At 38.1% G+C, this 9809-nt stretch overlaps 2 protein-coding genes across 3 annotated transcripts; one reads left to right on the top strand and one right to left on the bottom strand.

The window, feature by feature from the left end:
• Positions 1 to 1060: 1060 nt before the first annotated feature.
• LOC122300773 (protein IQ-DOMAIN 19-like) lies at positions 1061 to 6715 on the bottom strand. 2 transcript variants are annotated; one of them, XM_043111653.1, is made up of 5 exons: positions 6544 to 6715; positions 3480 to 4883; positions 3103 to 3339; positions 1986 to 2678; positions 1061 to 1808 (listed from the first exon to the last, which is right to left on the bottom strand). In XM_043111653.1, exons 2-5 carry the CDS (start codon positions 3885 to 3887, stop codon positions 1788 to 1790), a joined length of 1359 nt encoding a protein of 452 aa, XP_042967587.1. In that variant the 5' UTR covers positions 3888 to 4883; positions 6544 to 6715; the 3' UTR covers positions 1061 to 1787. The 2 variants fall into 2 exon arrangements, with proteins under 2 accessions (XP_042967587.1, XP_042967586.1); XM_043111652.1 differs by lacking the exon at positions 1061 to 1808 and having other exon boundaries at positions 1862 to 2678.
• A 740-nt stretch (positions 6716 to 7455) lies between these two features.
• Positions 7456 to 9592, top strand: LOC122295143. Its single transcript, XM_043104209.1, has 6 exons — positions 7456 to 7710; positions 7863 to 8027; positions 8572 to 8652; positions 8747 to 8872; positions 8980 to 9075; positions 9329 to 9592. The coding sequence occupies exons 1-6, from the start codon at positions 7605 to 7607 to the stop codon at positions 9397 to 9399; spliced, it is 645 nt and encodes a 214-aa protein (XP_042960143.1). The 5' UTR covers positions 7456 to 7604; the 3' UTR covers positions 9400 to 9592.
• Positions 9593 to 9809: the final 217 nt, after the last annotated feature.

Here is a 9809-nt window from a genome sequence, read left to right as displayed (position 1 = left end):
ACGTTGAAACATGCTAGAAATGGTCATTAAAATTAAAACGATAGACTTTAATATTAGCACACTTCCTAATATGGGCCAATTGAATTTTAAGAAATTTGAGAATGTTTGAATTGACTTGAGTTTTATTTAGAGGGGATAAAAATATAAAATTATCAGTTATTAGATTGTGGATATCTGGGTGACTCATTATCTTATGGGTTAAGACTTCTCTAAATTTTTACTTGAATTTAAAGGCCTCAAGTAGGATAGAGATAAATATATAAAGTGAGTCTATAGAGATAAATATATAAAGTGAGTCCAACAATATTCATTGATGTCCCTATAAATATTTTCAATGAGCATTAAATGAGCAATTAAGACTATGATCAATTTTATGTATTTACCTCTCTCCTACTTAAAACCTTTAAGTTTGGGCAAGAAATTGAGGGATATTTTTCCGCCTTTAATGGCCTCATCTTCGTGAATTAAATCATGTTTGCGTCTAGACCCCAAAATTCTCCTTGCCAAATCTACTTTTCCAAAAGTTATCCTTCTCAATGTCATGCAAGCAATATACATTAAAGCATATTCAGCAAATAAGATATGTTCAGGTTCTTATATAGTGTTTTGACTAATACAATGGCTGAGGGACATGCTTTACTTGATGGTTTACATATGACTCATCAACTCGGCATTAAAAATGTGTTAGTGGAATCGAACTCTACAGTTGCGGTGAATTGGATTAAGTCTGGTGTTTGCAATTTTTGGTATATGTGAGATTTTTTGGAAGACATTCAATCATTGTTTCATACTCTTAACTGCCAAATTTGTCATATTTATAGGGAAACTAACATGGTAGCAGATTTTTTAGCTAAAGAATGTGCAACAGGGAAAAAAAACTTAGATTTTGATGGAAATAACATTGGTCCGGGACGGTGCAAGGTCTCTTGCGCATGGACTTTTTGGAATTGCCTTATATTCGTAAATAATGTCCTCAGTGTCGGTGATGTTACATGGGATGGGGCTTTCTTGTACATATGTTAATTCCTTGTTACTTGATTGTTACTACGGTATTCCTCCACCATAAGTGAAGGTTATTAATAAATTTGGAGAGAAGTCATGTTTGGACATGTGACCACCGACTCTTTACTTTAAAGAAAAAAGAGTTAGAAGTTGGTTGATGAAAGTAAATGTTTCATCCCATCGCATCATACAATACCCACAACAAGCAATTAACCAACAATAGACCATTCAACACACACTACAACAAAGCTAGGGTATAGACAGTGGGATGCACAGAAAAACCTGCAATAGTTTCACCAACCATGCTGCAAGAAAAAAAGCACACAGCAATTCCACAAGATCACAGCCAAGATAGCCAAAGCCCAAAAGACAGAGGAGAAGAGCAGCACCATGTAACCTGCACAAAACTAACCGCAAGTGTCTACAAATAAAATTGTTAGCTAGCATCTATAAACTTCAGCTAGATGCCAGTTTCCAGCTGCGGTTGAGAGCCGTGGAATATGGATTAACCGACTGAAGTATTCCTTATGAGGTTGTTTCTACACTTCTCCCGCAGCAACATTCAGCCAAAGTACAAATAAAAGCACTACTAAAAGATGACTTACACTCTTGCAACAACTCTTGAATTCAAAAACAAGGAGGGGAGTCAGAAATCTATATCAAACAGTTTCACCATTTTTCACCATTCCCACTTGGAGATTCCAATGTCTATTTGACATCTGCATGTTTCTTTAGGTCAGGACGTATATGGGTTTCATGCCTGCATTATGGTGGGAGATACACTCCTAGTACCTATTTCCCTGAGCCTGCAGTCACAGAAGAGATGAAATCATGAAACAATTGGGTCAGATGTTGATTAAGATTAGCTAACAATGTTGATCTTCTTTTAGTGAATTAATAAGTTTTCATCCTCCAAGTGGCATTTACTTCAATTTTTGTGGTTCATAAACAAGTTTTGCGACTTCTGGGTTGTTAGTACTCACAGTCACATCATATGCTACAAGAGATCTGCAGTAGTTTGGATTTGTGAGTACTGTACTGGTGGATCCGCCCTCACTGTCTTTGAGTGAAACTACAGATCTGTCAAGCTTGATTGGCCATGGGTATTGGTAGTTGTGAGCAGTTAAACCCAAGTGTGAAGATGATCTCTGCATCCGCACGACCCTTGGGACATTCCTTCCTTCCGTTGATGCCCTACGCCAGCTTGATTGCCTCTCAAATGAGTCTGGCCTTTGCTTTGGTGCACTATGGGATCGGACTTTGGCTCTTGAAGATTCCGTGTTGGCCATATAATTTGGGAATAATGGATAGTCATTGGGCATAGGTTCTCCATAATTAGGCCTGGGGAAAGAGAAAGGGACTCTTGAAGGATCGGGTTTGGACACAGCAGAGTAGTATTGGGGGCTGCTTTGCCCAGTGTCAAAGGAATAGTCCTCATAATGCCCACTGCATACTCTTGGACTCATGTCAGTCAGAACTGATGGAGCTGGTGAGGCCTGGCAGTTGGCTTGCTTAGAGCATAGAAAATGTGCTGCATAATGCATGGAAAATCTAGGTTCTGCTCCTTCAAATTGTGGGTGGCTAGAGTAGCTATTCCTGCTCTTTAAACTTCCTTTTGATGCACCAAGATCCATCTTCACAATCTTAATGCCCTCCTCCAAGCCTTCATCCATTTCCTAGATACACAATAACCAGATTGCCGATCATTGTTCTAGAAAGTACTATTTTCATCAGTATTTGACTTCTTTGCCAGACTTGGTAATTCGAAAATTTCTACATCTTCCCATTTTTATAATGTTGAAGAAGAGTGAAAGAGAAAAATAGTAATCTTCTCAGTACTAATAAAGTTGTTTCATTTCTCAGAAACAAGGCCAACTTTGTATAAATGACACTTCAAACCATCCTGGAAAATGTGAACCATAGTTCTTGTTCAACATATCTAAAGTGCTACAACAAAAGAAAACATATATTCCCAATGGTGGAAACAAATAGTAGAATTTCCGTTTCTAAAATACTTTGGCTGCAATACACAAAATTTTGTTTTTATAGACAATAAGATCATGAAGGCCAAAAGTATTGCCAGAAAACAAAGAAACTAACGTGATAGGTGTGTCTGAACCGATTGTCTTGTGTTGATTTTCTGTGGGTAGAATGCCAATAATTAGCAGGCTTTACTTCTTCTGCTATCTGGATCTTCTCTACAAGAGCTCTAGCTTGTGCCGTCACCAATGCCTGCATGCACCGAAGTGTGGCCGTGGCCTGTTTCCTCACCAGGTGTCCTCTTACTAATGCCTGCAACTTCACTAGTCCTTTTAAAGCAGACAGTGCTTTCCTTGCCTGTCACAACACCAATGAAATTGTTACAATTCTCACTTTCATTTCTGCAATATTATCACCCTATATTACCCCTGTAATTTGTATTTGAGATAGATATATCGGCTACCCAAGTAAAGATATGGAGTTCCAGAGTTTCTTACCAAATACGAACGGAAAATGGATTGAATCTTTATGGCAGCAGCCTCTTCAACTGAGCAGATTTTGCCATTGGCAGCTGCTGTAGTAGCTATGGCCATTGCTATGGCATGATTTTTCAGCTCATTCTCAATGTCCAGAGTGGCCTTTACCCCCGGCGGCGATGTTGCAACGGTTTCAGTAGAATTCAAGTCCTTTGGAGCTGCTGCTGTAGCTGACAATCTTCGAAAACTCCATCTTCTTTTCTCTTTAGATGTTGTCTGTGGGATGGAAATTGGAGTTGTCGGATTGTTCTCAATGGTAATGGAAGAATTCTGATTACTTGGAAACTTTCCCTTCTCTTTTTCCTGGTCCTTCTCCTTGTCTTTCTTCCCTGTCAAGAAGCTTCTAAACCATTTGCCCGTCTTCCCCATACCCGTCAAATCTTTCTAAGCTGTTCTTATGTCTTTTTTTTTTTTTTTTTTTTGAAGACTAGCTATTCTTATATCACAACAATAGCATAAGTAGAAGAGTTAATGCAACTACTGATACTCTAAGATCCCTCAGTCTATATTTGATATGTACCTTTCAACACTATATAATGCCCCTCATTCGAACTGAACATAAATGATCTCCTTATGATAGTCTAATTTTATTGTTCTATTATCTCGTCTCATTTATTGATATAATATCACTTCATCTATTACAGCTACCACCTACAGTTGGCGATCAGGTGTTTGTGTCACTTCCATAAGGAGAAGAAAAAGAGAGGAAGCTCCCCAATAAGCCACTTGCCACCCTCCTAAAAGTTAAAAGGTACGAAATCCTTACCTTTTTTAAGCTTTCTCCTCTACCCATTTTGTCCTTGCAGGTGTTCCTTATTGTGATATGTTTAGCTAGGATGTTTTGGTCACCATGTGATTTTGGTTTATGTGGGATGGAGAGGATCAGAAACCATGTGAAAATGGTTCATGAACATCCAGAATCAGAGTAAAATACTCATATCTGGGCAGGGAAGCTGTTCGCTTGGGGTCCATTTCGGGTCATGGATATAAGAAATTGGAAGATCTTGTAGGTTTGTGGGGTTCATGCAGAATTGTATTAAGAGGACAATGAGTTCCACACTACGAGTATTGCATCATAAATTAATGATTTGGGGCATGGGTGTTTGCACTTGCTCCTTCTATCCTAGCTCAAGGAGTCAAGTCTAAGCTTTCCAAGTTCCATGATCCAAGCAAGGTCACCCACCCTGATACCAAGAACAAGGAGGAAGTCATTGTCCCTATAACCTGAGCAAAGCCTTTTTTACCTCTTTACTAGAGACAATGTTAAAAGAGAATATGAGCACTTGTTTTGCAGACGAGCTAATCAATGAGATTTTGTACCAGCCTTGGCTTGTTAGAGAGGACAACCGGTCCAGCACTGCACATCTGAATAGTTAGGTAGTATTAGATGTAGGGCTGAGAGAAGGGAGAAACTACTACAGATAGGCAAAAGTGGTAGAAGAAATCATTAAAACCGCAAGAGAACAAGGGAATTTAATTAGAATATGGTCATGTTGATAAGAATACACTGCATTTTTATTTTCTTAGATCATTGAATTAAAATGACTGCACTCGATGATATATCTTTTTCATATTTGCAAAACATAGGCAACAGATTGTAGACAAGGCAAATGGTTTTTCATATAGTATTTCTGGATATTATATTTAGAGGGAATAAAGCAGAAGAGTTAAGCCTCAAGAGCCAGTGGTGGTTAATGCATGAACATTGAGTTGATGGTATGTTGGACCATCTTACCCATGTACTATTATCTTCTATTATTTTCTTCAATAAGACAATTAGGTGGCAATCACATGGTATGCTCATACGCTCCTCCTTTGACGTGGTGTTTGGTTCTCGGAAACAACTGTTTTGGGATTTTCCCATTTTTTTCCCACTCCAGTCATCTTAATCTATCCTTAACCACATTTTAATGGACATTATCAGCGTGCAACTCTCTCTTAACTTTTATCAATTATAATCAATCTGCAGTATACCATGTAGACTGACTGGGAGTTTTGGGTTTGTTTTGAGAGTTTGAGGAGTTGGATCCAAGTGGTTCATGAGGCAACATGCTTGGCTGATCAATAATTTGTGCTTTATAAGAATTGAAGTCTCTACTCCAACCTATGTCTACAAAAGACAAAAAGAACTGCAGTTGTGGCAAACAGTTAAACCAGTGAAAGAAAAAATGGGACCAGCCAAATGAAATCCTCATTTTGGAGAAGTTCAGCTAAAGCCAAAAGAGTTAAATCATGATTAGTACAAAGGTTGCTTTGAAGAGTTCAATGGATGGGGGTTCAATTAATTCAATCTCTGATCCAGAAGATCAGTTGGGGAGACAGGAGATATTTGTGTGCTCACCCATTTGTTTGTCGGTCATGTGCAAATTAAACAGTAGATATCTCTTCAAGGACATTCTGTTTTTGACCAATAATATAATCATAGCATATGGAGAGGTTACTATATATATTCATTACATAGTTAAAGAGTATATGATAGAAAATATAAGGCAAAGGAGATGTTGTAAAAAGAAACACTAAATAAATAATAAATTACTATATAATTACAGAGTATGTTTTAAGTAATCACATGGGCCAAAATATATATATATATATATGCATGTGAAAGATTGCTTTATTGAACGTATACATAGATCCTCCTTTCTTTTTGTTAGTACGTGCATCTCTTTCTTTCTTGTTTCAAACCACATGCTAGATTTGTTGGCTCCATATGGCATATGATTCTTCTTTTTTGTTTGTTTCCTAACGCAACACTTCCTCAGATTCAGAGTTAGGTTTTCTTGTGTTTCTAAATGGAGTCAGTCTCTTCTAGGGAGAAAAGAATATAAAAGGCCAAGCTACAAATTGCACAATAAACTGCACTCAAGTAATTTGACATTTCAAACATTAATGCAGAAGTAAGAGAAGGGAAAAGTACTTCAGGCAACGCCACACGCTATATATTTACTTGAAAACTTGTTCACAGTGATATAGATTCTCATACCTACTGTAAACTATGTTTTCTAGAAAAGAGAAAATGAATTACTTTGTCAAGTGAGAAGGGGAAACAGGTGGACATCTTCCAACCCCTTGCATTACCGATGCTCTTGGATCATGTCGGATTTGCTCTATATTCGTACGTGTATCTTTTATAAACACAGCTCCCAAAGTTCGAAAGTACTCGCTGTTTGCCCCCCACAAGTTAAAACGTTTTCACAGAGAACTTGAATCGACTAATGAACGAAATTTCTTTCTTAAATTGGCATTATTTTTGTTGTAATTTGCTCGCTTTTCTACGAGCATATTGCTTGTGTAGTTGTGTGGCCGTCTATCTTAGCCCAAAAGAACACGTGGCGTTAATGATAGGCTTGAGCCCGAACTAGTCCAGGCCCACGTTAGCATAGGAAAGCCCAGTGAATTGATGGGCCGAAGGCCCAGGCTCACGCTCTAAGATTCGAACGATGACGATTAGACTGCCCGGATACCATCATTATATGATCTCATTTGTTAGGAGATCGGATGCTTTAGTAGTCATCTAGTTTGGTTAGTTTGTTGACTTTTTGGGAACGTCCTCGATTTCGCAAGTTTCGTGTAACATTCAATTTGAAGAGTTGCAAAGTGATGATACCCACATGCTTTATTCACCCAGATGCATCATCGGATGTTGACCAAAACATGTCTCTGCAGTGCCTATGAGATCAACAAACCGAGATTACAGCCGGTTGAAAGGCGAAGATCAGCCGAAGACATTGATCATAAAATTCAACGCCTAAAGTTATGAGAATATTTCCACACGTTGAATTAAACACTCTCATTAAAGGTTATACGGAGTAATAATAATATACTGAAGAAGAGGATTCAAACCCCAAACTTCCAACTACTCACTGTAGACATGTAAGCTTTTATACCTCAGCCACAAAGCTTCACTGCTTCCCACTGCATTTAAAGAGTACACACCCGATTTTCTTCTCTTGCGGCTCTTCCATTAATACACACCTCACGGGGGCGCTTTCCATATCTCTCTCTTTTCTCTGCCTCTCTCTCTCTCTCTCTCTCTCTCTCTCTCTCTCTCTCTCTGTGTCTGTTGTTTGGCCGTGATTGCAAGAGATGGCTAATTCCGCCAGGGTCATTGCCTTTCTTGCAGTTGTGCTTGTTCTCCTCCCTCGGATTGCTCTGGGAGACTTTTTATCCCCTCTTCTGTCTTCCGTCTTTGGTTTGTCATCGACCTTGTACACTTTGTTTACCACCTCTGGGGTCATGATCATTAAGCTCATATATTTTTTTTATTGCCGCGCTCTCTGTTTGTTTTGGGATGTCATTGCTTATTATTATTATTATTATTATTGGTTTTCTTCGTGACCACAGATGATGTGTGCAAAGAAGTGGAATGTGGAAAAGGAACTTGCAAGCCATCTAGTAATAGCACTTTCTTCTATGAATGTGAATGCGATCTCGGGTGGAGTCGGACTAGTTCTGAGTCTTCTGACCTTGATGATCATCTCAAGTTTCTTCCTTGCGTGGTTCCCAATTGTAAGATATGTCTCTATCTCTGTCTCTGTTTTTCTTGTAAATCCAAGTGGCCACGCTCTTTTCTTTCAATGATTATAGCACTCCTTCCACTGAAAAAGATTTGCAGCCCGGCCCGATATTGTTTCTGCTGAACTTGTAGCTATATTTTGGTCACTTGCGGTTAGGTGGTTGTTATTGGCATCAGATCAATACTTTTGGTGTTCAAAATAACTAGGGAATAACATCAGAGCATAACCAAGCATATCAGATTGAGTGTAATTGAATGAAATTTGATATAAGTTGGTGATGCATATCAATTACACCCTTATCTTTTCTTATAGAATCGTGTCATGCCGGGATGTGCCCAACTTACTCGGAAAGGAAGAAACTTGTATGGATGTATAATATAAGAATGTCCATATCGTACCTAAGCAATGCCTTAATATTTATTTGACATCTTGGACAGTAGCCCTTAAGAATTTATATTCAAAAGGAATTATCTGTTTTAATCATTGTTAAACAATTCGATGATTCTGCTGATGCTTATAGCTGGGGATTTTTTCAGGTACCCTTAGTTACTCCTGCGCAAAAGCCCCCTCACCCGTCCAAGAGAAAGCACGCAAAGCTAATGAATCCATCTTTGATCGTAATGCACTATAGTTTTAACCTTAAATATTGTTGTCATTTCGACATTTTTCTACTGGTATTGATGGATCTATTTTGTTGTTTTGACCATCTAGCCTGCTACTGGACTAACTGTGGAGGTGGTTTCTGCAACAAGACATCGGTTTTCACATACTCTTGTGTGTGTGTGGAGGGTTATCATAATCTTCTCAATGTTACTGCCTTCCCATGTTTTGAAGAATGTAAGAGCACAGACCTATTTTGCTGTAGAAAGTAGCAGCTGTGAAGGAGAAAAAGGGAAATAGAACATAAAGAAGGGAACTCCTGACCTGAGTTTGTTTGTATTTAGGTGCAATTGGGATGGATTGTGCGAACCTTGGAATTCCACTTCCAAACAAATCTACTGCTCCCGCTGAAGCAGTGGCTGATGAAGGGACGAGCCCAGGTGAGGCTGGAGGCTCATACTTCTTTTTGTTTTTTCTTCTTTTGCCAAAGCAAAATTGAAGAAGAAATAAATAAAATAAAAATAAAAAATAAAACTTCTTCTTCTAACAGGAGAATATTCCCATTTTCTAATTTTCTCCTGTTAGAATTTAAGCCCTTAAGAACTTCTTTACTGATCGAGCCTGTTAATTCTCCATAAACACCAATTATTTTGGTTATTATCATTGATGTTTGGCCTGTTTTCTCTCTTACAGCTACTTCAATTCTACAAGGAGTTTCGCTGTGGTTGATGATCATGATGATTATAGGGGCTATGATTCCGTAGAAATAGGATGTGATTATATTATGAGCATATGCTGCACCTGGTTTCTGGCCCTGACCTCTGCTTTATTCAGGTCTTATACACACATAAATTGCCACAAGAATTCCTGGAAGAGTCTATTGATCGATACAATCTTACAAGGCATTTCTATGTATATATATTCAGGTCTTATAAATAAATTCTATGCATTCTATAATCGCTACTAATTGTTATTTTGTTAGCATTTTTGTAACATAGAGCACTTGTTCATATATTAGGACAAGTTACTCTTTCTCAATAAAATGGCCTTAAACCCGTAAACAAATATAAAAATCAATCATTTAACCATCATTTTGGACTTGTGAGAGCACTTGCATTGGATTAGCCAAATGTCAATGCTTTTCATATTTTATAGAATGTTAATGAAATTGAGT

This window comes from Carya illinoinensis, chromosome 2, assembly GCF_018687715.1.
Source record: "Carya illinoinensis cultivar Pawnee chromosome 2, C.illinoinensisPawnee_v1, whole genome shotgun sequence".
Lineage (NCBI taxonomy): Eukaryota > Viridiplantae > Streptophyta > Magnoliopsida > Fagales > Juglandaceae > Carya > Carya illinoinensis.
Note: the sequence above shows the minus strand (reverse complement) of the source record. Positions and strands in the feature narration are given on the sequence as shown.

Excerpts from the sequence above, each read along its gene's own strand:
- LOC122295143 (XM_043104209.1), top strand. The coding sequence starts at position 7,605 with ATGGCTAATTCCGCCAGGGTCATTGCCTTTCTTGCAGTTGTGCTTGTT. Across the intron at positions 8,028-8,571 it reads TCCTTGCGTGGTTCCCAATT|GTACCCTTAGTTACTCCTGC; the intron begins GTAAGATATGTC and ends GGATTTTTTCAG. Across the intron at positions 9,076-9,328 it reads TGATGAAGGGACGAGCCCAG|CTACTTCAATTCTACAAGGA; the intron begins GTGAGGCTGGAG and ends TCTCTCTTACAG.
- LOC122300773 (XM_043111652.1), bottom strand. The coding sequence starts at position 3,887 with ATGGGGAAGACGGGCAAATGGTTTAGAAGCTTCTTGACAGGGAAGAAA. Across the intron at positions 3,340-3,479 it reads CCATTTTCCGTTCGTATTTG|GCAAGGAAAGCACTGTCTGC; the intron begins GTAAGAAACTCT and ends GTGTTGTGACAG. Across the intron at positions 2,679-3,102 it reads GGTTCAGACACACCTATCAC|GAAATGGATGAAGGCTTGGA; the intron begins GTTAGTTTCTTT and ends TTGTGTATCTAG.